The 27,636-nt window shown below is 46.7% G+C and overlaps 2 protein-coding genes across 4 annotated transcripts; both read left to right on the forward strand.

Annotated features, from left to right (window-relative positions):
• The first annotated feature begins 1,003 nt into the window (after positions 1–1,003).
• On the forward strand, positions 1,004–4,765 carry Ankrd34a (ankyrin repeat domain 34A). 3 transcript variants are annotated; one of them, XM_090334139.1, is made up of 3 exons: positions 1,004–1,412; positions 1,955–3,649; positions 4,427–4,496. In XM_090334139.1, the coding sequence occupies exon 2, from the start codon at positions 2,076–2,078 to the stop codon at positions 3,603–3,605; it is 1,530 nt and encodes a 509-aa protein (XP_090190265.1). In that variant the 5' UTR covers positions 1,004–1,412; positions 1,955–2,075; the 3' UTR covers positions 3,606–3,649; positions 4,427–4,496. The 3 variants fall into 3 exon arrangements, with proteins under 3 accessions (XP_090190265.1, XP_090190264.1, XP_090190262.1); XM_090334136.1 differs by having other exon boundaries at positions 1,006–1,412; positions 1,955–3,518; positions 4,427–4,765; XM_090334138.1 differs by having other exon boundaries at positions 1,955–4,519.
• Positions 4,766–6,775: 2,010 nt separating this feature from the next.
• Lix1l (limb and CNS expressed 1 like) lies at positions 6,776–26,026 on the forward strand. Its single transcript, XM_090334140.1, has 6 exons — positions 6,776–7,112; positions 14,958–15,121; positions 17,860–18,000; positions 20,717–20,812; positions 21,307–21,384; positions 22,756–26,026. Exons 1-6 carry the CDS (start codon positions 6,833–6,835, stop codon positions 22,996–22,998), a joined length of 1,002 nt encoding a protein of 333 aa, XP_090190266.1. The 5' UTR covers positions 6,776–6,832; the 3' UTR covers positions 22,999–26,026.
• The last annotated feature ends 1,610 nt before the right edge of the window (positions 26,027–27,636 follow it).

A 27,636-nucleotide genomic window follows, 5' to 3' on the forward strand; every position in this document is an offset into this window, starting at 1 on the left:
CCTCTCATCCCAGCACTGCAGAGAGGTAGACAGGAGGATCAGGGAGTGGGCTATATATCTAGGCCTTGTCTTTATAAAGGAAAAAAAAATTAAAAAGGATGAAGAAAGATGAAATGATAAAGGATTTGCTCATCTCTTTGCAGCTTCTCTAGCTCCTCCCTTCAGAAATATGAAAAATAAGCTTCTAGAAATATCCTTTGCTCTATCTAGAAAAAAAAAGCACCCAAAAGTGGGGTGCCAATGGCTCACACCTGTAGTACTAACTGCTCAGGAGGCTGAGATCTGAGGATCATGATCAGTGAGACGGATCTCCAATTAACCCCCAGAATACCGGAAATGGACTTGTGACTTAAAATGGTAGAGAGCTAATCTTGAGTAAAAAAGCTCAGGAACAGCACCCAGGCCCTGAGTCTAAGGGCTGACACCCCCCCACACACACACACAAATCCCAATATATCTACCTTCCTCACACTTACCTAACACGTCCAAATATGGAATCTCAGATCCAAGTTTCTCTGTGATATCTACTCGTTTTGGAAGAGGCAGGAGTGGAGACGTATTGCCATATCTGTTTCCACTCGGGATTGTGCTTTCCCCGACAGTTATTTGTCTTGTTTTATTTTATTTTATTTTGTGCCAGTACTGGGGCTTGAACTACTTTTTCCACTGGAGCCACAGCTCCGCTTCCGGCTTGTTTTGCTGCCTAATTGGAGATGAGGCTCACAGACTTTCCTACTCAGGCTGGCTTCGAACCTGGAGGCTCAGATCTCAGCCTCCTGAGCACTTAGGAGTGAGCCACCAGCGCCCAGCCTCCCTGACATTTGGACCACAGGAAGGCAACCACATCTCCTGCTTCTCCCTGCCCAACCTGGCCGCCGAGGTAGCGTCAATCTCCTCCCAGGCCCCTCTCTGCACAGCGTGCCGTCTGCCGGGCGTGGCAGTCGGGTTTGGCACACTGGGGCACACAGACACAGCGGGTGCCTGCCGAGAATGGGCTTGCGGAGGCCAGGGAAGGATCCCGAGAGTCCCCGGTGGTGATGGAGAAGCTCGCTTAGACTTGTCAGAGCTGCAGAGGGAAGGTGGGTTGGGGTTTAGGCGCCTGGTTTTCGGGTTTCTGCGCGCGGTGGGGTGCGGGACGCCCCCGCCCGCAGAACCTGGACTATAAATAGCAGCGGGAAGCTCCGCCCCCCCTCCCCGCTCCTCTCCTCCGGAGCCGGCGCCGTGCCCGGGGCGCACCGGGAGGAGGGACCAGGATCCAGTGCCGGGGCGCAGATACTGACACCAAGGGAATCCGGGTGCGTGCCCCCACCCCGACACGCCATGTGGGTCTCTAGGCATCCGGCTTCTCCACCCCGGCGGCGCCGTGGCCCGGGCCTCAACCCTAGCCAGCCCGAGATTCTGCGGATATTCAGGTATCTCTTTGGGCTCATCATCTGGGGAGGGGGGGCGGGGTGGACCCGGATCAAAGCAGAGAAGGTAGCCGGGGCAAATGAAACCCCTAATTCTTCCTCTGCTCCTTTCGGGTCCCCAGTGCAATCTGCTTCCTCCCCCCCCCCCGCCCCCGTACTCAATACGGGGGGAGGGGGTTGTGGCAATCTAAAAGAGGTTAGGATGAAAAAGCCTGTGACTGACGAGAAGGGCGCATGTGGGTGGGTGGCATCCAGTACCTAGGGAAAGGGGGATTCCAAGTGTGGTTAAGAAAAGGGGGGCTGGGGAAGGTCTGAAGAGCCGTGGGGCGGGGGTCGTGGGTCCCTGCGCGTGCGTGTGCGCCTGGGCACGGGCGCTCACCCTTGGGGCGGCTGCTCCCGGCCCACCTCCTGGGGTGTGCGCAGGGGGTGAGGGCAGCTCACAGGCAGGAGTTCGAGGAAGGGCTCCCCATGCCACACGCAGGGTGCCTCTATGGGTGCCTCAGTTTCCCTGCTGAGCCTGTCAATAAGATCTCTCTTTCTTGCAGGGATGGGCTTTCCCACTGAGACCTCAGGCCTCTGCCAGCCAACACCCCCAGACCTTTCCTTAGCCGTTCTCGGCAGATCCCAGTCCCGACCCCACCGGTGCTCCCGGCCCTAGCCGCAGCCATGCTGCATACCGAGGGCCACGCTCTTCTTCGGGCCGTGGGTCAGGGTAAGCTGCGCCTGGCCCGCTTGCTTCTGGAGGGAGGAGCCTACGTGAACGAGGGGGATGCCCAGGGGGAGACTGCGCTAATGGCGGCCTGCCGGGCCCGCTACGACGACCCCCAGAACAAGGCACGGATGGTGCGCTACCTCCTGGAGCAAGGCGCGGACCCCAACATCGCCGACCGCCTGGGGCGCACGGCGCTCATGCACGCCTGCGCCGGGGGCGGCGGCGCCGCAGTGGCTTCGCTGCTTCTGGCCCACGGCGCGGACCCCTCGGTCCGCGATCACGCGGGGGCCTCGGCGCTGGTCCACGCCCTAGATCGAGGGGACCGGGAGACCCTCGCCACGCTGCTGGACGCCTGCAAGGCCAAGGGCACGGAGGTCATCATCATTACCACCGATACCTCGCCCTCGGGCACCAAGAAGACGCGGCAGTATCTCAACTCGCCACCATCCCCGGGGGTAGAGGACCCCGCACCCGCACCCCGGAGTCCGGGAGTCTGCACGTCGCCCTCGGAGATCCAGCTGCAGACAGCCGCAGGAGGAGGAGGCGGCGGCGGAGGAGGCGGAGGCGGCGGAGGAGGAGGAGGGAGAGTGGGACTGTTATCCCCTCGAGCGCAGGAAGAGGAAGAGAAGCGAGACGTCTTCGAATTCCCCCTTCCGAAGCCCCCAGACGACCCCTCCCCTTCGGAGCCGCTCCCCAAACCGCCTCGACACCCCCCGAAGCCGCTCAAAAGGCTCAACTCCGAGCCCTGGGGGCTCGTGGCCCCGCCGCAGCCGGTGCCTCCCGCCGAGGGCAGGCCGGGGGTGGAGCGCCTGGCGGCCGAATTCAACGGCCTGACCCTCGCGGGGCGCCCGCGGCTCTCGCGGCGCCACAGCACCGAGGGCCCGGAGGACCCACCCCCGTGGGCGGAGAAAGTGACGGGCGGGGGTCCGCTGTCGCGCAGGAACACCGCCCCCGAGGCGCAGGACGCCCCTTCGGGGTTGAGGCACAAACTGAGCCGCCTGGAACCGGTGGAGCTGGACGCCCCGGGATCGCTTTGCTCCGAGTCCCCGGAGCCCGGCCGCCCGTCCCTGGAGCGCCGCCGGTACAGCGCCTCCCCGCTGACCCTGCCGCCCGCGGGCTCGGTCTCCTCGCCGCGCCAGTCCCAGGAAAGTCTACCCGGGGCGGTGTCGCCTCTGAGCGGAAGGAGGCGGAGTCCCGGGCTGCTGGAGCGGAGGGGCTCGGGGACGCTGCTCCTGGACCACATCTCGCAGACCCGGCCGGGTTTCCTGCCCCCCCTCAACGTCAGCCCCCACCCTCCCATCCCCGACATCCGTCCCCAGCCTGGAGGGCGTGCGCCATCTCTGCCTGCCCCTCCTCCCGCCGGGGCGCCAGGCTCTCCCAGGACCAAGCGCAAGCTGGTGAGACGCCATTCCATGCAGACTGAGCAGATTCGCCTGCTAGGGGGCTTCCAGAGTCTAGGTGGGCCTGGGGAACCGGGGCGCTGAGCGATTGGAAGGAGCCGACGGAACCACGACCCCCACGGGGGCAGGTGGGGGCACCAGCTGCAACGATTGCATGTGTCCATGGCACTGCGCACACACAGGGCAAACACGTCCACAAAAGCACGGTAGCCTTTTTCTTTTCTTTTCCTTTCCTTTCCTTTCCTTTTTCCTTTCCTTTCCTTTCCTTCCTTTCTCTCTCTCCCTTTCTCTCCCTTCTTTTCTTCCTTCCTCTCTCTCTCTCTCTCTCTCTCTCCCTTTCTTTCTTTCTTTCTGTTCCATTACTGGGGCTTGAATTCAGGGGCCTGGGCGCTGCCCTTTGGCTTTTTTTTGCTCAAGGCTGCCTCTCTACCACTTGACCCACAGCTCCACTTCCTGCTTTGGGGTGGTTAATTGGAGATAAAAGTCTTTCAGACTTTCCTGCTCAGGCTGGCTTTGAACCAGGATCCTGAGATCTCCGCCTCCTGAGTAGTTTCATAAGTGTGAGCCATGGGGGGCCCGGGCAGTACAGTAGATTTTTAAGTAAGAAAAGATAAGTACTCTATTTACTGGGTATTTAGACGTGTGCATTCATGTCCTGGTCATTTCACATTCACGTGGGATTACTGTGTACCCATAAACACAACATACCAGTAAATGCACAGGACCACTTCTGCCGTGGTCTGAGACTCAGAAGCAGGAGAGAGACCCTCTAAAGAGGAGGTGTCCTATATCTTTGCACTCCTGAAAAGGCAAACCCTTGCATTCCATGTACACCCTGCAACACAGCCTATCATGATTTTGCACACTTGATTCCCTCTTCATGAATAATTCCTGCCATTTGGCAGGTCTTGCTTCTCTCTCCAGGCCTGGTTCCCTGCTCACACCCTGCTTCCACCTGCAACCACTTGTTCAGGATGTCTTCATTCTTCTTGGGTTTCCAGAAGCAACTCAGCCTCAATTGTGCTCCTGCTCCTTCGTGCTCTCAACTAACTTCCTGGTTTTTATTCACACCTGGTTCCACTAAACACTACAACAGGTTGTCTTGTTTTCCCAGGAGGTGGACCATGGGCTTTAAGCTGTTCTTCAGTCAGAACTAAATGAACACCTCCATGGGGGGAAGCAAGGAGGAAACTTAAATCACTCCTCTCTCTACATGATGTGTTAAATAAATGTGTTCAGAAGTCTCTGTTTGCTCCCTTTTGCTTGGAGGTGTGGGGGAAAAGGAAAAGGAGGATGGGAAATGAGGGTCACACCAGTGGATTACTATAATGATCCATGCGAATTTGTATGTGTGTGTGCACACATGCGCATGTGCTGGTCCTTGGATCTGGATTCATGGTCTGGACACTGTCCCTAAGCGTTTTTGCTTAAGGCTGGCAATCTACCACATGAGTCCTACCTATATTTCTGGCTTTTTGGTGGTTAATTGGACATAAGAGCTTCTTTGAACCATGATCCTCAGGTCTCAGATTCCTAGAGGTATCTAGTTGTGATCCACCAGCACCCAGTCAGAAGAATTTTTTTTTTTCAGTCTCGGAGCTTGAAGTCAGGACTTGGGCACTGTCTCTGAGCTTTATTGGCTCAAGGCTAGCACTCTTACTACTTCAAGCCACAGCTTCACTTCCAATTTTCTGCCTCAGCTGGCCTTGAACCAAGATCCCTAGATCTCAGCCTACTGAGTAGCTAGGATTAAAGGTGTAAGCCACCTGCGCCCAGCTCAGAATTATTTTATTTATTTTCTTGGTTGTGGGGCTTGAACTCTGGGCCTGGGTGCTGTCCCTGAGCTCTTCAGCTCAAGGCTACTGCCCTACCCTTGAGCCAAGCCCCACTTCCCATTTTCTAGAGGTTAATTGGAGATAAAAGTCTCAGGTCCTTTTGTGCCCAGACTGGCTTTGAACCTTGATCCTCAGATCTCAACCTCCTGAGTAGCTTGGACTACAGGCGCAAGCCACCGTTGCCCTGCTTTTATTTTTTTAATGCCATAAAAAAAGTCTCTATCTCAGAAGATTAGCTGTTCCACTTTCAAGCTTCTAATTTCTTGACCACTCACAAGTTTGGTATCTGTTATTTCTGATTTTTTGTTTCTTTTCTTTTTATTTATTTCTTCTTTCCTTTTCTTTTTCTCTCTCTTTCTTTTCTTTCTTTCTTTCTTTCTTTCTTTCTTTCTTTCTTTCTTTCTTTCTTTCTTTCTTTTGTGCCAGTCCTGGGGTTTTAACTCAGGGCCTGGGCACTGTCCTTGAGATACTTTTTCTAAAGGCTAACACTCTACCGCTTGAGCCACAGTGCCATTTCTGGCATTTTCTGAGTAGTTTATTGGTGATGAGAGTCTCATGGACTTTCCTGCCCAGGCTAGTTTCAAATTGCAATCCTCAGATCTTGGCCTCCATCGTAGCCAGGATTACAGGCATGAGCCACTAGTTCCCAGCTTTTTTTCTTTTTCTTTCTTTCTTTCATTTTTTTTTTTTAAATTTCGTGCTAGTACTGGGGCTAGAATTCAGGTCCTCCAGCTTGCTCAGCTGACATCCTACCATTTGTGCCATGACTCCAGTCTTTTTGCTGCTTAGTTTGAGGATGGAGTCTCCATGATGACTTTTCTGCCTGTGTTGGCTTAGAACCACAACCCTCCAGATCTGAATCTCCTGAGGAGCTAGGATTACAGATGTGACTCACCAGCCAGCTTTGTTAGTGTAATTATTAAATAGCACAATGCACTAAAGTACACTGCATAGCGTATGCTCACTGCAGGTCAGTTATCTTCCTTGCTTTAGCTCCACCGCCGTTTGACTATGACCTTGGACAAGTGACACCGCTTCTTCCTTGCCTATGATTATAAAATGAAGTGGTCGGCCCAGTGATCTCTAAGAATCCTCCTCTCCCTGCCTGCAATTCTGTCTTAACATCCAGGCCGATTTTCCCTTCAAGCCCCACCCCGCAGGGGTCTGGCCAGATTTCTAGTGCTCTCCACAGAATCCCAAGGATTCTTAGAGCCGAAGGCTTTTCCCTTCGTAATTGGTTCTCAGAATCTCCACCTTCCTCCATTATTTGCCTACAATGACGAAGAAGCCCGCCCCTCCCCGCGCTTTCGCTGGTGATTGGGTGCGGGACCTGGCTTGACCACGCCCCCGCGTGACTGACAGCTGGGCCCGGACTCCGCCCTCCGTCCCGGGCGCTCCCGACGCGGTGGCGAGGACCGTTACTTGGCTGGCGGGGCTGGCCGCGCCGGGGCCTTGCGGACCGCGCCCGAGGCCGCCATGGAGACCCTGCGAGCGCAACGGCTGCAGCCTGGAGTGGGCACCGGCGGAAGGGGCACGCTCCGGGCGCTGCGGCCCGGGGTGACCGGGGCGGCGGCCACACCCCCGGCAGGCCCCCCGCCCGCCCCGCCGCCCCCCGCCCCGCCCCCGCCGCCGCTCCTGACTGGGGGCCCCGGGCTGCCCCTGCCCCCCGGCGCGGCCGGCAGCCCCGCGGTGCTGCGCGAGGCCGTGGAGGCCGTGGTGCGGAGCTTCGCCAAGCACACGCAGGGCTACGGCCGAGGTGAGTCTGGGGTCCGGGGTCCGGCCTGGCCTGTGGAGAGCGTCGCCCGGCGGTCCGGCCTCCGAGGGTCCTCCGCGGCCCCCCTCCCTCCGCCGGCCCCCTCCCCCTCCCCCCGCCGGCCTCCCCCGCACAGTCCGCCCGATCGTTTTTTTCCTGGCGAGGCGCCCTCGCAGGCAGGCATTTGTCCCTTTTGGGAGGCGCCCCTGGGCTGCACACCGGTCGGTCCGCACGCCGAGGTCCCCCCTCCCCTGTGTGAAGTTCCTGTCTCCTTCGGGGACGCCCCCCCTCTCCCTCCACAGTCGTCTTCTTTCTTCGCAGTCTCCATCAGAGTTGGAATTGCTCCCATTGTGTGACTCCTGGACTCAGAGCCAAGACATTTCTCGTCCTTCTCCAGTAATTGGTGGGCTTCTTCTTTACCCATCTCCTTAACTCGAACCCCCTCCACCTCCTCGACCCCCGCCCGCCTTTCATGCCAGGACTGAGGCTTAAACTCAGGGCTTGGGCGCTGGCCCTTAGCACTGCCACTTGAGCCACGGCTCTATTTCCAGCTTTTTTTTTTTTTGGCTGGTTAATTGGAGCTAATAGTTGCATGGATTTGTCGGTCCCATCTGGCCTCCAACCAGTATTTTTAGATCTCAGGTTCCAGAGGAGCTGGGATCCCCCCCTCCCCTCCCCCGTGGAACAAGGTTTGAGGCAAGGCCTTGGCTATGTAGCTCAGGCTGGTTTCAAACTCAAGATCATCCCGACTGTGTCCTTAGCAATACCTTCACAAATCACTCAGTAATTGGGTCCTTCAAATCTAGATCCACACCACGGAGCCCATGCCAGCTTCCTGTGACTTAGTGCTTCACATTGGTGTCTTTTTTTTTTTTTTTTTTTTTTAAGTTTGGAGACTTACAATTCCAGCCTCTGTCTGTCTGGCTCCGTTTTCTTGGCCCGTGCACAGAAACTGAGGGTAGATCCCAGGCCTTGGGCTCTCTCAGTGTTAAATTCTGTGGCAGTGAGCCAGATAGAAACCCTATTGCAGTTAGAATCTTCTGCTTAAGGATGCCTAATTTCTGGAAATGGGGCTTGAGGATTTTCTTTGTTATGTTCTGTTTAACCAGTGTAAAATTTCCTGTCAGTTCTAGATTCCCAATTTGTAGTTTAAGCAAACAAGAACTATGTAATGAAGGACAAGATTCAGAATTTAAGTGTAGAGCTTGAAATGTATCACTTAGGTTTGTTTGGTCAGGTCCTACTTATCTGAAAGTGGCTCTATTTTTAACTTTCTAGTTTAGTAAACTAGTCTTCTAGTCTAGAAAAGCTGCAGAGCTTTCTCTGAACAGTTGCTTGCCTGCCTGCCCAGGTTCCCCCCCTCCCTTTCTTCCATGTTAATACTGGGGCTTGAATTTAGGATATTGTCCCTTAGGGTTTTTTTTTGTTGTTTGTTTGTTTGTTTTTGCCAGTCCTGGGCTTGAGCTCAGGGCCTGAGCACTGTCCTTGGACTTTCTCAAGGCTAGAGCTCTACCACTTGAGCCTCAGCACTATTTCCGGCTTTTTTTTTTTCTATGTATGTGGTACTGAGGAATTGAACCCGGGTCTTCGTGCATGCTAGGCAAGCACGCTACCATTAGGCCAAACTCCCAGCCCCCTTAGGTTTTTTAACTCAAGGCTGGGGCTCTGCCACTTGAGCCACAGCTCCACATCCAGCTTTTTGTTGGTAAATTGGATAAATGCTGGATTTTTCTACCTGAATTAGCTGAGAGCTGAGATCCTCAAATCTCAGCCTCCTGAGCAGGTAGGCTTACAGACCTGGCTGTCCCTTCTTTTCCTCCTTCATTCCTTCGTTTCTTCCTTCCTTCTCTCACACCTTCCCTCCTCCTTCCATTTCTCTCTGTCTCTGTCTCTCTGTCTCTCTCTCTATTTATCTTTCTCTCTCTCTCCTACCCCTTCCCTTTCCTTCTCTTCCCTTCTTCTTCTCTTTCAGACAATGTAGGCAAAAGAGCATGTACAAGCTTTGGAGATCTCCATCTCTTGCCAGGGCAGTCTTTGAAGAAAGGTCTTAAACTCACTGAGCTTTAGTTTTAAGAGTTATGAGATATTGCAATTGAGGCATAATAAGCATTTCAAATGATTATTTTATCTTCAATTTGTTGGCTCATGCTTTCTTAAAGAATAGGTTCCATTTTCTCTCACTATCTTTCCTTTTATGGCAATTCAGGGCCTCAATTGCAAGGCCAGTCCCCCCATCCCCTTTTTGCCTTGGTTACTTTTGGGGCAGGGTTTTATTGTATGCCCAAGGCAGCCTAAATTAGGATCTACCTTCCCCATGGAGCTGAGATGACAGAGATGTGTTACTGAACCCAGCCATTGAATGAGATAGAACCTTGCTAACTTTCTGCCCTATTCTAGTAGGTAACATTCCTCCCTGATCTTTGCTTCCCCATAGCTAGGATTACAGGCTTAAGCTGCTGTGCCTGGCTTATTTTCTCCTGTTCTCAAATATTTGTATCTCTAAATCCAAAGACTATGCCACAAACAGACCTTTGGGAGCTTTGCTGAATGTGTCTAGTGATGTAATTGTTAATTTCATACACTTTTTTTTGTCAGTCATGGGGCTTGAACTCTAAGCCTGGACACTGTCCCTGAGCTCTTCAGCTCAAGGCCACCGTTCTACCCCTTGAGCCATAGCCCCACTTCCCTTTTTTTAGTGATTAATTGGAGATACGATTCTCAATGGACTTTAGTGCTCAGGCTGGTTTTGAACTGCGAGCCTCAGATCTCAGCCTCCTGAATAGCAAGGATTACAGGCATGAGCCATTGCTCCCAGCTTTTCATATACTTTGGATTCTTACCATATGGCAGGTGCTCTGCAGGGTGCATAGAGTACAAAATAGTAAGCTTTTAAAAACTGCTCATGAAGTTATTTTTTCAGCTCATTTTTAAAATTTGTGTCACATTTTGATGCAATATTAGTTATAACTTTCCATTGCCAACTCAGTTCAATTCTCAGATTTGTGTGTGTGTGTGTGTGTGTGTGTGTGTGTGTGTGTGTGTGTGTGCGCGCCAGAACTGGGGCTTGAACTTAGGACTTGCTGCTCTATCACTTATACTTTTTTACTGACAAATTGAAACTAAGAGCCTTGTAGACTTTCCTCTCCTGACTGGCTTTAAAGCATGATCCTTAGACCTCAGTCTCCTAGGATGAGGCCTGGGATAACAGGAATTATCCACCAGCACCAGCTGTATTCTTAGCTGTAGCAAGGCTATGTGATAAAACTGCCTTTATTATCCTGCTGCTTCAAGTCTTTTTAAGGTCAATATCAAATTTAAAGTCAACAACACACTGGACATAGCCGTAATCAGAAGTATTCACCCTTCCCTTCCTCTTGGAAACTTAAAGTATTGATTAAAATTATATGGAAATGTACTCTTCTTCTTGTCTTTGGTATTTGCCCAGAGAGCCTGTGGTTTAGCTTCTAAAGAAATAATTTTAAATTTCCTTAGAGAAGATGAGGGAACAAAGGGACCATGTTGACAAAGAGCAAGCAGTCCAGCTTCAGGGCTTGTGATGGTTCACTCTCTACCCCTCCCCGCCCAGCCCTCATTATTCTTGAGTTTCTTATTTCTAGTCTGAGTGCCCAGCCAGTACTCTGGGGGAGTTTGGCAGATAGTTCAGTCTCAAGCAAGCAAAATCTCTGCTGGTTTGGCTCAGAAGTCCTTCACCACATGGAACTACTTATTAATAGGCAAAGCTGCCATCGGCATGTATCCACATATCCTTGTGACTGGTGGCATGCTGTTTGGGGGATGGCTCTATTTCCCCAAATATAATTTACTTTGGTCTCTACCCAGACCACTCCCTCTTCCAGAAGTGTTTACACATCATCTTCCATTCACATTCTTTATGTACCTGACAGCTCCAAATTTACCATTTCTAGTATAGTATTGAGACTTACCTTAACCAATGTTGGATCCAAGCATTTGTTCTCAAAGCTATCTATCTGTCTTTCTGTCTGTCTGTCTGTCTATCTATCTTGGTTTTAGTCCTAGAGTTTGAACTCAGGGCTTAGGCACTGTCCCTGAGCTTTTTTGCTCAAGGTTAGTATTCTACCATTTGAGCCACAGCTCCACTTCCAGACTTTTTTGGTGCTTAATTGCAGATAAAGAGTCTTATAGACTTTCCTGTTCAGGCTGGCTTTGAACTGTGATCCTCAGATCTCAGCCCCCTGAGCGGTTGGATGGCAGGTGTGAACCTGGCTGTCTTGTCCTTCATCTGTACCCATCTTCTACCTTCACCCATCCAAGAAACTCAGTTTGCTTTGGATCCTTATCAGTTTATAGTGTTTGGGATTTGGAATCAGAGGACTTGGCACTTTGCCCTTCTAAATAGTAGCTATGTGATTTTGAAGAAACTGCCTAAGCTTTTTGTGCTTCATCTGTTCATTTGTTCATTTAACTTTTTTGTGGTAATATGGAGTTTGAATTTAGGGCCTCATGCTTCATCATTTGAGCCACTGTGATAGCCCTTTGGCCCCTATCTTGATGGAGCTCACAATCAACTTTATAGAACAAGTATGAGGATTAATGATGAAATACAGCAGGATAGTATAACAGAAAGAGGACTGGATTTGGAGTAAAATGAACATTGTTTCTAAGTCCTAGTTCTAAGGCCAGGTACTAGTGGCTCAAGCTTGTAATCCTAGGTACTCAGGTGGCTGAGAACTGAAGTTCACAGTTCAAAACCAGCCTGGGAAAGAAAGCTTGTGAGACTTATCACCAAGTAACTACATACTTGACAGAGAAAAAATAATTTAAAAAAATCTTAATACTATTACTTCTGTCCTGTTCCATAACTTGTTTATTTTGTATAGTAGTGGGATAGTTTTGTATGGCTTCAATGAGATAAAGAATATAAACCATGTAGAACATAGTACTTACAATAGCAATGGGTGGTTGCTACTGTTATACATTTGGAAATACTTTGAAAGCAGTACATATAATTGCCATTGTTAACATTACCCACTTTTTCCACATGCTGATTAGATTCCCTCTCATGCTTCCCATCTGGCAATCCCTCAGCTGGTATGACCAAGAAGTCACTTGCATTTCTCTGTCACTGAAACACTTCCCTCTCACTCTATTAGGCTAGCCTGGTACTCACTCTGCAGTATCTCCTGGCCTTGAACTTGTGGTCCTCTCACCTCAACTTTCTGAGTTTCATGATTACCAGGCTGTACCAACACTCCAACTTTGCATTCTTTTCTTTTTTTTCCCCCCTTGTCTAGTATTTGGGAATTTTCATCTATTTGCAACATATTAATCCATAATTATATATATATATATATTTTTTTTTTTTTTTGCCAGTCCCACTCTCCTTGGACTTTCTCAAGGCTACAGCTCTACCACTTGGGCCACAGCACCACTTCCAGCTTTTTCTATGTATGTGGTACAGAGGAATTGAGCCCAGGTTTTCATGCATGCTAGGCAAGCACTCTACCACTAGGCCAAACTCCCGGCCCCCATAATTATACTCTTAAACTTGGTATCTAGTTTAATCCAATCTTATACATTGAGTAACTCCCTGCTCTGTTTCTACACTATATAACTGTTCCTTGGTGAATTACATTCCTAGAAAACCTTTTAGGTGGAGAGTTAAGAAATTAGTTCCAGGACCAGGATCATAGCCTAGTGGTAGAGTATGCATGTATGCATGTAAGTCTTGGGTTTGCTTCCTCAGTACCATGTATACAGAAAAAGCTCTTCAGCTCAAGACTACCACTCTACCCCTTGAGCCATAGCACCACTTCTAGTTTTCTGGTGGCTAATTGGAGATAAGAGTGTCAGGTTCGGGCCGGGAGTTTGGCCTAGTGGTTAAAGTGCTTGCCTATCATGCATGAAGACCCGGGTTCGATTTCTCGGTACCACATACTTAGAAAAAAGCCGGAAGTGGTGCTGAGGCTCAAGTGGTACAGCTCTAGCCTTGAGAAAATCCAAGGACAGTGCTCAGGCCCTGAGCTCAAGCCCAGGACTGGCCAAAAAAAAAAAAAAAAAAAAAGAGTGTCAGGTTCTTTTGTGCCCAGGCTGGCTTTGAACCTAGATCCTCAGCCCTCAGCCTCCTCAGTAGCTAGGATTATAGGTGTGAGCTGCCACACCTGGCCACCTTACTATTCTTTAAGTACTGTTCTATAAACCATAAAGTCTATGATCCTTCACTGAAACTCTGGATACTCCTAGCACATATATGAACATGCATATATGCACATATGCATAGCAGTTTAACAGTTTTAGGAAGCTTATCAGCACCCATGAAACTCAAATTTGGATTGGACCATAGACCTTGGGTTATGATTCCTAACTGGAAAGACCACTGGCCTCAGGATGTCATGATTCATGCTTCAGCCCTGTTGTGGCTTTGTGACCTGGAGGAAGTTACTTGCTCTTGCTTTTCCTTAGTGTAAACTGGACCACATGATTTCTAAAGTGTCTCCCAACTCTAAAAAGTCATTGTAAGGTATCTATTTCCTTTGATGTTGAATATTCACTAAATAGTCATAGCTGAGTAGAGTAGCATACACCTGTAATCCCAGCATTGAGGAGGCTGAGGCAGGAGGATTTGGGTTTTTAGGCCAGCCGGGGCTATATGGTGAGACTCTATTTCAGAAAACCAAAACAAAACAAAGAGTCCATATTATATGCAACAGAGATTTAACTGGAAACAGAATGGATGGAAGCTTTTTGGTGGGCTCTTTGTTATGGTGCTCTCCTCCCCTTCGCTTTATGCCACTGTCCTATTATTTGCATGTTGGGGCAGCTGTCATCTAGTGCATTGTGCTAAAGATGTCTCAAAGAAGGAACTGGGCTGAAAAAAATCTCAATGGAAAGAACGAAGATGGCAAAGTATTCAAAGATGGCAGTTGTGACCTTTCAGGAGCAATTGCCAAAAGTGAGGGTGGGAAAGAGTGTTTCTTTTTCATGCTGTCTTTTCTCAGGCTATCCTTTAAAAGTCAGTTAAATATAGAGTGTTAGAAAAGAGTGTATGCTGCTTTTTAAACCCTGACTGGTTTCTGAGGCCCTTCTTTCAGCTATGGAGCAGGCCAGTCAGTTTATTATAGGCCACTAGATTTTGAGCCTCTTGCTAGCAAGGACTGTGTTATTCATCTTATTCCTAGTGACTAGAGTAGAGGTACTTATTGGAGCTCAAATGTTCGCTGACTGACAGCCTCCTGAGTAGGATTATAGATTTGAACTGCCAGTGCCCAACATCGTTTATTTTTTAATTTATTTTTGTTGGCTGTGGGGCTTGAATTCTGGGCCTGAATCCTTCAGCTCAAGGCTACCACCCTACCCCTTGAGCCACAGCGCCACTTCCGTTTTTCTAGTGATTAATTGGAGATGAGTCTCACAGTCTATAGTGCCTGGACTAGCTTTGAACTGTGATCCTCAGATCTCAGCCTCCTGAGAAGCTAGGATTACAGGTGTGAGCCACCGTGCCGGCTCCACTATCTTTTTCTTCCGATTTTCTTCCATCTTTTCTCTTCCAGTTTTATATCCATGGCATAGTTCCACCTACAGGAAGCAGATAGTTATAACTCTAAGCAGTTCGTTAAGTACAGAATGTGTTTAGTGTGTGGATTAATCACGATGAGAATTTGAGGGTTAGAGGAGGAGGGCAAGAATACACTGACCTTCCAATGGAAACTGACTTAGTCACTGTCTAGTTTTATCGGAATAAATGCTTTCAAATGGTGATCAATAGGAAAGTAAGGAGCTCTACACATAGATAAGGACTGTGAGTACGAGGCTGAATTTCATACATGGAGGGGTTCTTCTTGCCCATGGTAACTGTTTCTCTTTCCACAGTGAATGTGGTAGAGGCCCTACAGGAGTTCTGGCAGATGAAGCAATCCCGAGGGGCTGACTTGAAGAACGGGGCTTTAGTGGTGTATGAGATGGTTCCCTCCAACAGTCCCCCGTATGTCTGCTACGTCACCCTGCCTGGAGGAAGCTGCTTTGGAAGTTTCCAGGTGAGATTGGAGGCAGTGAGAGCAAAGATAAAGAAGACTGTGACCAGGGAAGGGAGTTTGGTCTAGTCAGAGAGTGCTTGCCTAGCATGCACAAAGACCTGGGTTCAATTCCTCCATACAAAATACTTAGAAAAAGCCAGTGGTAGAGCACTAGGGTCTTTTTTTTTTTTTTTTGCCAGTCCTGGGCTTGGGCTTAGGGCTTGAGCACTGTCCTTGGACTTTCTCAAGGCTAGCACTCTACCACTTGAGCCTCAGCACCACTTCTGGCTTTTTTTGCTATGTATGTGGTACCAAGGGATCGAACCTGGGTCTTTGTCCATGTTAGGCAAGCGTTCTACCACTAGGCCAAACTCCCGGCCCTAGAGCACTAGTTTTGAGAAAGCCCAACTGTCTCTGAGTTCAAGCTCCTGGACAAAGGAAGAAGGGGAGGAGGAGGAGGAGGAAAAAGAAGGAGGAGGAGGAGGAAAAAGAAGAAGAAGACGACGACGACGACAGAAAAGTCCTTTTATTCATTCATAAAGATCTATAGTTTCTGAAGTCCTTTTAGGGCTGAGAAAATTGACCCAAAAAAAGTAGAGTCTTCAAAGGTATTCAAGGTGACAAGTTTTAGAATTCCAGATTGCTTGATTCCATCTTTGGCCACTAAATTTCTGCTTGAAGTCATTTATTTCAGAACTAAATCAATTCTGAGTAAATTACTTGGGCAAGCATTGGATGTTCAGTAGATTACAAAACAATCTCAGTTGCATGCTTTTCTTCCAAAATTCAAATCTTTGCTGGTGTAGTCGCTCATGCCTGTAATTTTAGCTACTTCAGGATGTGAAGCCAGCCTAGAAAACAATTACAAGGGACTCTTATCTACAATTAACCAGTAGAAACCTGAAAGTAGAACTTGAGGCTCTTAAGTTTCAAGCCCTGTACCAGAAAATAAAACAATAACAAATCAACCCTTAGATCTCAGCCTCCTAAGTTAGGCTTATAGGCATGAGTCAACAGCACCTAGCCTTTTTTCTTGCCTCTACTGGAAAGAAATTTAAAAAGACTGTCTGTGTGTTCTTTAGAGTTCTAACTCTCTGCTTAGGGACAGTGCCTTAGTGAGGAAAATGTCATCTGCAGTAAAATGTGAAGGCCAAGAATCTCAGAATTCCCTAGAGGAAGCAGCCTAGATGCATCTTTGTTCTAATCTTAACTGCCTAGAGGAGTCCAAAATACCTTGCCTGTCCACAGAACAAGAGAATCAAGCCATGATTGATTTCTAAAAAGGTAGCTAGAATCTGGCTTTTGAGTGATTGGTTCTCTTGACAGTTTAAACTGAAGCATTTTTTCATGTCTTATGGTTACATGCTGATGTCAGCAAACTTCCTTAATCTGCATTCAATTTAGTATGTGTTACAAGCCATGTCAGTTCTTTAATGACTTCAGGATGGTGAATCAAAATTACATTTCCAAGCCTGGTACCTGGGGCTCACGTCTGTAATCCTAGCTAGTGAGGAGGCTGAGATGTAAGGATCATGGTTCAAAGCCAGCCCAGGCAGTGAGACTCTTTTAACTACCAAAAAGCTAGAAGTGGAAGTGTGGGTCAAGTGGTAGAGCCAGCACTAGCCTTGACAGAAAGAAAAATAAAAGAAAATCAAAGACAGCACTCAGGCCTTGAGTTCAAACTCCAGGATCAGGAAGAAAAAAAAAAATTACACTGGGCACAGTGGCTCACGCCTGTAACCCTAGCTACTCAGGAGGCTGAGATCTGTGGTTCAAGGTTCAAAGCCAGCTCAAGCACAAAAGAACCTGAGACTCTTATCTCCAATTAACCTCTAGAAAAAGAGAAGTGGGGCTGAAGAGCTCAGGGATAATACCCGTCCCAGGGGCAAGGCAGTAAGTAGCCTTGAGTTGAAGAGCTCAGGGACAGCGCCCAGGCTCAAGTTCAAGTCCCATGAACCCCCTCCCCCCCAAAAATTACATTTCCAAGCCGAAGTGGAAACATAAAGGAGGCTGAGGAAGGAGGATTGTGAATTTTAGGCTGACCTGGATCACAGAGTATGTGTGATCCTGTCACAAACAAATCAAGAAAGGGGATTTAAAATGGTGTGGGCAGCACAAAGAGAAGAGTGAAGGGGGCTGAGGCCTGTGGACTAGAGTTCTGAAGCAGAGAATCCAATAAAGATGCTTAAAGGAAGACAATGCTACGCCTCCCAATTCATGAAAACTGGACTGTGCGTGGGATCTGAGGAGGAGAGGAGGATTAAAACAAGGTGGAAGGAGAAACCAGGAAGACTTCTTCCATTCTGGGACCTCTTCTCAGAGAAGTCTGTTACTTTAGCTTTGAGCCAGCACCACTCTTGCAATAAATCTTTTATTATTTGTCTTTTGGCATTTTTTAAACATCTCCCCCACACTGTGCAAGTCTCATACAAGATAAGGCAGTCCACCATAGCTCCAGCGGGGGATTTCTACTGACTGCCAGTTAACAAGGCATCAATACTTGAGGACTTTTCTTCTTGCTTAGCTCTCAGCTTCTTAACTTAATGCCTTTCCTTCAGTCTTTGTTGAATTGAGAACTGTAGATAGGTACACAAGAAACAATGAAGTCATGATTCTAAGCTTTACAATAAAAACTTTGGAAAATGTGTTGAACACAACCAGTCCATGTGTTCATACCTCAAATGTTTCCTTTCCATGATTCCTTTCTCTCTCTAGATGGATATATGAATATCTTCTCTCTTTTTCTCTTCCCTGCCTAGTTTTGTCCTACCAAGGCTGAGGCCAGGAGAAGTGCTGCAAAAATTGCATTGATGAATTCTGTGTTTAATGAACATCCTTCCCGAAGGATCACTGATGAGTTCATTGAGAAGAGTGTGTCTGAGGCCCTAGCATCATTCAATGTAAGTAACTGGGAATCAGAACAGAATTCAAATTCTTTTGTCTGTCTACATTTTGGTTCTTTCTGTTCTATCAGTTTTGTGGTATGTGTGTGTAATGTGTCAGTCTTTAATTCTGTCTGGATGCTTATGTGGCTCAAGTGACTACCCTTGAGCAAAAAAAAATAAAAGATCAGGGACAATGCCTAGGCCCTAAGTTCAAGCCCCAGGACTGGTGCGCGCACACACACACACACACACACACACACACACACACACGTTACCATTGCCTTCATCCTTCCTCTCAACAGGCTCATTGACAGGGTGTTAAAGTCAGCCCAATTTTCTGTTTCTTTTCTTTTTGTATTAAGATGTAATTATAAATGCCAGGTAGGGGTGGTGGCTCACACTTGTAATCCTAGCTACTCAGGAGGCTGAGATCTGAGGATCAATGTTCAAAGCCAGGCCTGGCACCAAAGGATCTGAGACTCTTATCTCCAATTAAACACTAGAAAAAGGAAAGTGGGGCTTGGCTTAAGGGTAGGGTGGTAGCCTTGAGCTGAAGAACTCAGGGAAAGTGCCCAGGCCCAGAGTTCAAGCTACATGACCTCCACACACACACAAAAGATATAATTATATATACTATTCATTATATATTATTCATTTATCTGCCTTGTATATTAGATATGGCACGTTTTAAATCAGAAAGTTGCTTCCCTATTTTTTTACCACTCACTCACTTTCCTTTGCCCTAATTAACACTGTGTGTATGTGTGTGTTTGTGTGTATGTGTGTGTGTGTGTATGCACGTGTCCAGAGGTGCACTGGTCCTGGGGCTTGAACTCAGGACCTGCATGCTGTCCTTTTGGTTAAAGTTAGCATTCTACCACTGAGCCACAGCTCCACATCTGCCCCGGCCTGCAGGGTAGTCAACTAGAGCTCGAGGAGGAGCAGACCTGAATATGAGAGACAAACAGACACAAGGAGGGAGACCAAGACAGTATTCTGATCAAGGTCTCAATCTTTATTTTTGCACAGCAGAATATATACGTTTAGCAGAAAGGTGATTGATGCAAGCAGGTTGCCTAGTGATAATGCTTAGTAACCATCTCTATACAACATGTACCTGAAACAAACCTGGAGAGGGGGTCAGGAGGTGGTCAAACTGTTTTGCCAAACAGGATACATAAATCAAGTTCTTTTTGCTTAACAGAATATTGCAGTTGGGTTGTCATGGAAGGGGTAGTAGAAACAATAAGCGATTCTTTCAACTTACAGATAGAGTCTTACAGTTAATAAGTTCTTTCAGTTTACAGAAACTTATAGTTTCTGGATGTCATAGTAACAGCTATTTGGTTCCCAGCACACTTCCAGGTTTTTAGTGCTTAATTTGAGATAAGTCTCAAGGTGGCTGGGCACTGGTGGCTCACACCTGTAATCCTAACTACTCGGGACACTGAGATCTGAAGATTATGGTTCAAAGACATCTCAGGCATCAAAGTCCATGAGACTCTTATCTCCAATTAACCACCAGAAAAAGACAAAAAACAAACAAAAACCAGAAGTGTCTCTGAGGCTCAGGTGGTAGAGTGCTAGCCTTGAGCTGAAGAGCTCAGGGACAGCATCCAGGCTGAGTTCAAGCCCCATGACCAAAACAAAACAAAACAAACAAAAAGAGTCTCAAGAACTCATCTCCTGGGCTGACTTCAGGAAGCCAAATGGCTACTCAGAATTTCTCATCTTTGGGCTGGAAGTTTGGCTTAGTGGCAGAGTGCTTGCCTAGCATGCAGGAAGACCCAGATTTGATTCCTTGTTACTATATATATATAGAAAAAAAAGCTGCAAGTGGTGCTGTGGCTCAAGTGATAGAGCTGTAGCCTTGAGAAAGCCCAAGGACAGTGCTCAGGCCCTGAGTTCAAGCCCCAGGACTGGCAAAAAAAAAAAATTCCATGCTTGCTTATTTACTGTCTCCCTTTCAAGTACATTGTTTAGTTGTCCTTTCGGATAGTAGAATAGAATCCTGTATGCTTAATTCAAATACTCACCGTTATTTTGGCAAAATCAGAGTACCTTTTGTTCAGTATTCTCTCTTTAAGAAACAGGGAAAATCAGATTTGTGCTTTTTCTATGAGCCTACGACTGTGAGGACCAATAGAAAAGCCACTAGCAACACAGAAATGTGGCTGGCATGATACACTAACATGTGTGCTCAAAACTTTGGTACACTTTTTTTTGTTAGTCTCTGTGTGTGTGTGTGTGTGTGTTCCAGACCTGGGGCTTGAATCCAGGGCCTGAGCACTGTCCCTTAGCTTCTTCCACTCAGTGCCTGTACTTTACCACTTTAACCACAATTCGACTTCCTGCTTTTTGCTGGTTAATTGGAAATGAGTCTCATGAACTTGAATAGCTGGGCTGGTTTTGAACCTTGATCCTCAAATCTCAGCCTCCTGAGTAGTTAGGATTACAGACATGAACCCTTGATACCCAGCATAAAATATTTCATTAATAATGTTTATATGTACTACAGGGAAGAATATAGGTTACATAAAATATTAAAATAAAATATACTAAATAAAATATACTATTAAGTTAAATTTGCCTGTTGATTTTTACTTCAAGGGGGCAACTGGAAAATTTTTAATTAAATATGTGGTTTATATTTTATATTGATTGGACAGTGCTGCCCAGGATGATAACTCTGAATGGACATTACTTGTCTTTTCCTTTCCTGTACTACCAGGGCAACAGGGAGGAAGCTGATAATCCCAACACAGGGATCGGTGCCTTCCGGTTCATGCTGGAATCTAACAAGGGCAAGTCAATGTTGGAGTTTCAGGTACTCTTACAATGCTTCTCTGGCTCTAATAAGATGGCTAGCATTATATGTATATATCCTCTTACAAACCTCTAACTTACTGACACTGAAAAAGAAGGAAAAGAAGGAGGGGCCGGGAGTGTAGCCTAGTGGTAGAGTGCTTGCCCAGCATGTACAAAGACCTGGGTTTGATTCCTCGGTACCACATACATAGAAAGAAGCCAGAAGTGGTGCTGAGGCTCAAGTGGTAGAGCGCTATCCTTGAGAAAGTCCAAGACAGTGCTCAGGCCCTGAGTTCAAGGCCCAGGACTGGAAAAAAAAAAAGGAAGGAAAAGGAGATTATAATACTTTTCCAAATATAATCATCTTTCTTCCCTTAAGGGTATATTAGAGTTAATGATTAGAAATGCTGCCACAAACAGATTTTATATATAAAAAAAAGTTCCCCATGGAATTCTGATGCAGTCTCCCAATATAAAATTACTGTGCTGGTATTTTATATATTCTTCCCCCAGGAACTAATGACAGTTTTTCAACTATTGCACTGGAATGGCAGCCTTAAGGCCATGAGGGAAAGACAGTGCTCTCGGCAGGTAAGAGATTTATGGGTGAGGGGAACAGGGAAGATGGTGACTGCTTTGCTAGAAATGAGTGGTCCTATGCTTGCCATGTTGTGATTTAGAGAAAGCTTTGTTTCAATGGCCACTTCATTCCTATAATACTTCTCATTTAAATCTCCACCTTTCAGGAGTCTCCCTTAAGAATGTCCTTTGGAAGTAGGCACTAGTGGCTCTCCCCTAGAATCCTGGCTATTCAGAAGCCTGAGATCTGAGGGATGGCGGCTCGAAGCTAGCTCAATCAGACTAATCTGTGCCACCTTTTTCTCTAGTTAACTAGCCAAAAGCCAGAACTAGAGATGTGGCTTAAGTGGTAAGCACCAAGTCAAGGCTCCAAGTTCATGTCCCAGTACACACGTATTTACCCCTTCGAGGCCAGGCACCAGTGGCTTGTGTCTGTAAATCTGGCTACTTGGGAGGGAGATTAGAAGAATCGTGGTTCAAGGCCAGTCCTGGCAAAAAAAAAAACATTCAGGAGACAAACACCTCCCCCATCTCAGCCAATAGCCATGTGTAATGGTGCACAACTGTTATACCAGTTACCTGTTCATCTCAGTGAGTAGCTGGGCATCTGTCATCCCAGCTACCGGAAGTGTAAATACGAAGCCTCCAATATCCAGGCTGGCACAAGCAAGGAACAAGATCTTTTCTCAGAAATAACTGAGTGGGGCCTGAAATGTGATCTAGTGGTAGAGTACCTGCCTAGCATGCATGAAGCCCTGGGTTTGATTCTTTATCACCACATGCACAGAAAAAGCCAGGAGTGGTGTGGTGGCTCAAGTGGGAAAACCCAAGGACAGTGCTCAGGCCCTGAGTTCAAGCCCCAGGACTGGCAAAAATAAAAAATAAATAATAACCAAGTAAAGCCAGGCTATGGGTTACATCTGTATTCCTAGCTATTCAAGAGACAGATCCTAAGGATCCTGGTTGGAAGCCATCTGTGCAGAAAAAGTGGGACTCATTTCTAATTAACCAACAACAAAGCTCAAGTGGAAGAGTACTAGCCTTGAGTGAAAAAGTGACAGTGACTGAGTTCAAGTCCTAGTACCAGCATATATACACACACATGGAGCTAGTGTGAAAAGGAGTGGAGGCATGACTCAAGTAGTAGGGCATCTGCAAGTTGGAAGCCCTGGAGAGGGGGAACTTGGAGAGCCAGCATGATGTCTCAAGGCCAGCCTGTGCCACAGTATAAGACGCTGTTTCAGAAGGAAAAAGAAGAATCTTATTGGATTTAGGGGCTGACCTCAGGAAGTTAGGCCTCTATGGTCTCAGCTCCAGCCAGGTGACTGTGGGTTGATAGGTACTTTCACCTTCACTAAGACCTTTTTGCTTTCCTCTGACCAGGAGGTGTTGGCTCATTACTCACACCGGGCATTGGATGATGACATTCGCCACCAAATGGCCTTGGACTGGGTGAGCCGGGAACAGACTGTGCCAGGGGCACTGTCTAGAGAGCTGGCCTCCACAGAACGAGAGCTGGATGAGGCCCGGCTGGCAGGCAAGGAGCTGCGCTTCCACAAGGAGAAGAAAGATATTCTCATGCTGGCTGCTGGACAGCTGAGCAATATGCATCCTTCCAGCTGCTAGGCCTTTATCCTCACACTGCCTCTCTCGCTAGTCCCTTTTTTCTATGTCTTTCTAAGATTAGGATAATTTCTGTATATACTTTCTCAATTTTGTACTTTTATATATATATGTGTATGTATGTATGTATATGAATTCTACACCTGGATTCCTATTTGCTAAGAGATTTCTTTCTAACTTCTAGCTCTGGGGTCTCTTCACTAGAAACATCTCCATTTCACTTTGGATCTTTGGTGGCGCTTACACGTTCAGATCAACTTTGTTCACTCATCAGTTGCTCATGGTTATTGTTTCCTTCTTTTCTTTTCTTTTTTCTTTTTTTTTGCCAGTCCTGGGCTTGAGCTCAGGGCCTGAGCACTGTCCTTGGACTTTCTCAAGGCTAGAGTTCTACCACTTGAGCCTCAGCACCACTTCCGGCTTTTTTCTATGTATGTGGTACCGAGGAATCGAACCCGGGTCTTCATTCATGCTAGGCAAGCACTTTAACCACTAGGCCAAACTCCCGGCCCCTGTTTCCTTCTTTTCAAACAATAGGGAGACTGAACAGGATTGTATGCACACACTCACCCTTACTCTTGCTTTCCTCTGGATTCAAACAGGGTATGAGTAAGAAGCCTTTGGCTTTGTTTATCTGAATCCAGTCCTGCTTAGTACCCCAACTTCCCACCACTACCTTACTACTTCTACACCTCCTTGTGGTTTTTTCTTTTTTCTTTTTTGGTAGGGGGTGGGAGGTGGGGGAAGAGGTTGTACAGGGGCTTGAATTTCATGGCCGCAGTACTATCTCTTAGCTTTTATTTTGTCGGTCGTGGGGCTTGAACTATGGGCCTGGGCACTGTTCCTGAGCTCTTCAGTTCAAGGCTAGCCCTCTACCATTTGAGCCACAGTGCCACTTCTGGTTTTCTGGTGATTAATTGGAGCTAAGAGTCTCATGGACTTGTGCCCAGGCTGGTTTTGAACCACAGTCCTTAGATCTCAGCCTCCTGAGTAGCTAGGATTCCAAGGCCTGAACCCAACAGCCCCTGGCTGGTTTCTAATCTTTAAGTTAACAGAGAAACTTCCCAGGAACAAGAAAGGAATTATAAACACAGTTTGTGGGCATAACCACCTAAGTTGTTTCTGGACATAATCTCTACTCTTTTAGCAGTCCAGATTCTGGGTTGAGGGTGATTTTTCCCTTTTTGTTTTTTTTTTTGACTTATCCTGGGCTTGAGCTCAGGGCCTGAGCACTGTCCTTGGGCTTTCTCAAGGCCAGAGCTCTACCACTTGAGCCATAGCACCACTTCTGGCTTTTTTCTACGTATGTGGTACCAAGGAATTGAACCTGGGTGTTTGTGCATGCTTGGCAAGCACTCTACCACTAGGCCAAACTCCCAGCCCCTGTTTTTTCCCTTTCCTTTCTGTTCATTCATCTTACATACTATATTAAAATCTTCCTGCCTACAAAGAGTGACAGGAGATAAAACAGATCTTTCCCATCCCTATCCTTTTGCTCTGTGGAAGCAATGGCTGTTCTAGTTGAGTCCCTCTCACTTCCACTAAGTTGCTGCTGTTTATACTTCATGTGTAGGTACCTTATATTCTTTTATTTTTCTTTTTTCTTTTCCTCCAAAGTATTATAGCCTGAATAGATCAGGAAAATTAGATGAAAATATACTGTTATGGTACTTTCTAATTGGAACCTTGGGAAAGTGAAGGAGAAGAAAGAAAACCAATAATAAGCTTTTTGTGCTTTTAATGAATACTTTTTCTTCCCTACCTCTCTTGGGTGAAATAAGAGATAAACAGTCTGGAATAAAGCCAGAGGATTTTCCTTTTGGAGAATTTTTTGTTTCATTTTGAGATGAAGACACATTGCTCCCTTGTTTCTTGAGTTTCTTTTATGTTGCAGTGTTGTACAATGTTCTTTCCTGAGTCTGTGACATTAGTGCTCTAGCATGTGGGGCATTTCCACTTAACACGTACACAGAGTTTGCTTTCACACATAGATTAGGATTAGATAGGAGCAAGATGGGAGCTTTCTTAATTTTGAAATCATCTTTGGGACTGGTACCCATCAGATCAGAGGGAATAATCCAGACACAGTTGTATGAGCACTTGATTCTATAAGCCTCTTCTTTGTATTCTATGAGACACATGTAGGGTTGGAGTAGATTTCCACATTAAATAATAGGTGCATGTGTCTATTTTATTGATAGTTATCATTCAAAATCATACGTAACTCTTCCATTTTCTCCTGCACCCCTTCCTTTGAGAAGGAAGATTAAGAGATATGAATTGTAGGAAGAACTGCCCTTTGCATCTCTTAAATTTGTTATTTTTCTCAGTTATCCAAGATCAATAGGAACTTGAGAAATTTTCCCCCCAATCTGTCTACTTTGGGTGTTAAAGATTTTTAGTTATCTTCTTAGTACTTTGTATGTATTATATATATATATATAATTTTATACATTAATATAGATTTGATTCAGTGAGTCAGTAGGACTCTTTATTTATGTATCAGAGGAACTTTAGGCCCCATTCATTTATTCACATACTAAAAAAACTTTTTTGGTGCCAGCACTGGTGCTTGAATTTGAGCTCTTAGCATTTACTGCTCACAGCAGGTGCTCTAGATAAGAATGGCTTGGATTGGTCTGCCAGGGCTGGCACCAAAATACCATTTTCAGATCTCAGACTCTTGAGCTAGGATTATAAGTGTGAGCCACCAGTGTCCAGATCTAAAAAAGTTTTATTTTTGAGAGTGAAGGAAATGAGATTGCACTGCATGGAAAGGCAGTCTATCTCTGCTTCTCCAGACAATTCAGGAGCCTGTTTTCTGTTCTTGGCCCTTTTTCTTTAGTCTCTACTCATCCTCACTGTAATCTCACCTACTTTAGTGGTTTCTACTCCTCTGTACACAGATGAGAAACTATTCCTTCCACGACAGCTTGGTTTAACCTTTCATCTATTTTTATACTGGACATCACGACCTGAATATGACAGAGCACTGTGAACTCACATATTCAAAATAAAACTCATTTCTCCATAATTGCTTCTCTGTGACTCCATTGTAGAATCCCTTTAATTTCCTAAGTCAGAAACATGAACTCCATCTTTACCAAATCCCTATCATCATTACCAAAAATTATCTCTCTTACTCCAAGGGCTGGTGGGTGTGTGGTGTTAATTAGTACTGATGTTTATATTGCTATGAAAAATGCTTTTTATGGAATTTTGAGGCTCACCTGCAGCTGTTTTGATAGGGCCAGATCACATGATTTAATTTTTTTTCTAGACCTGGGCTTGGGCACTGTCCCTGAGGTTCTTTTGTTCAAGGGTAGCACTCTACCACTTGAGCCATAACACCACTTCCATCCAGTCTTTTTTTTTTTTTTTCCTGTGGGTCTTCAGGGCTTGAACTCAGCCTGGGTGCTGTCCCTGAGTTCTTCAGCTCAAGGCTATGCCCTACCTTTCAGCCAAGCACCATTTGCTGTTTTCTAGAGGTTTATTGTAGAGTCTCAGGTCCTTTTGTGCCCCAGCTGGCTTTGAACCTTGATCCTCAGATCTCAGCCTCCTGAGTAGCTAGGATTACAGGCACAAGCCACTGGCCAGCTTTTTCTGTTTATGTGGCACTGAGGAATTGAACCCAGGGCTTCATGCATGCACTCTACCACTCTACCATTCAGTCATATTCCTGACCCCCAATTTTTTTTTCTGTGCCCATACTGGTGCTTGAACTCAGGATCTGAATGCTATCTTACCTAGCTACCTCAGCACCCTACCACTTGAGCCACAGCTTCACTTCCTGCTTTTTGCTGGTTAGAGATAAAAGTCTCCTAAATTTTCTTGCCTGGGCTGGCTTTGAACCATGATCCTGAGTAGTTAGGATTACAGGTATGAGCCATGGGTACATGGCTTGACCACATGACTTTAAAAGTCTTATATAGCCTTTATTCCCACTCCTACCTCCATCCCTGAATCAGTCACTTACTGTGGTATATACTTTTCATATAAACTCTCTAAGCTTTTTGTCCATCTAAACTGCTTTCAGTTCTCCACCTCTTTTGGAACCGAACACTGCAAGAGCTTCCTGAAGGTCTCTGCATTCATTCTAAATAGCCTCCCCACTACTGTCATTTTTTTTTTCTTTTTCCTTTTGCCAGTCCTGGGGCTTGATCTCAGGGCCTGGGCACTGACCCTGAGCTTGTTTTGCTCAAGACTGGTCTCAAAGCTGGTGCTCTACTACTGACAACACCACATCCAGCTTTTTCTGTTTATGTGGTACTGAGGAATCGAACCCAGAGCTTCATGCATGCTAGGCAAGCACTCTACCACTAAGCCACATTTCCAGCCTGTCATATTTTTTATTAAAAATCATATATGACTGTGCCCCCCCTTGCTTAACTATTGTTAAGCAGTCTTTAGGTAAAGCATTCCCCAGAGTTTTATATGTGAGTCCTCGGTAGTATTTGGAATGACGCAGATGGGTAGATGGGTATGTTTTAATAGTTATGTTTAGCCAGGTGCTGTTGGCTTAAACCTGTAATCCTTGATACTCTGGAAGTTGAGATCTGAGGATAGTGATTCAAAGCCAGCCTGGTAAGGAAGGTCTATGGTCTCTGGGTGAGTCTCTTCCCCTCTCCCCTTCTTTCTACCCAC

This window comes from Megascapheus bottae, chromosome 6 (assembly GCF_031878675.1).
Source record: "Megascapheus bottae isolate mThoBot1 chromosome 6, mThoBot2.hap1, whole genome shotgun sequence".
Classification (NCBI taxonomy): domain Eukaryota; kingdom Metazoa; phylum Chordata; class Mammalia; order Rodentia; family Geomyidae; genus Megascapheus; species Megascapheus bottae.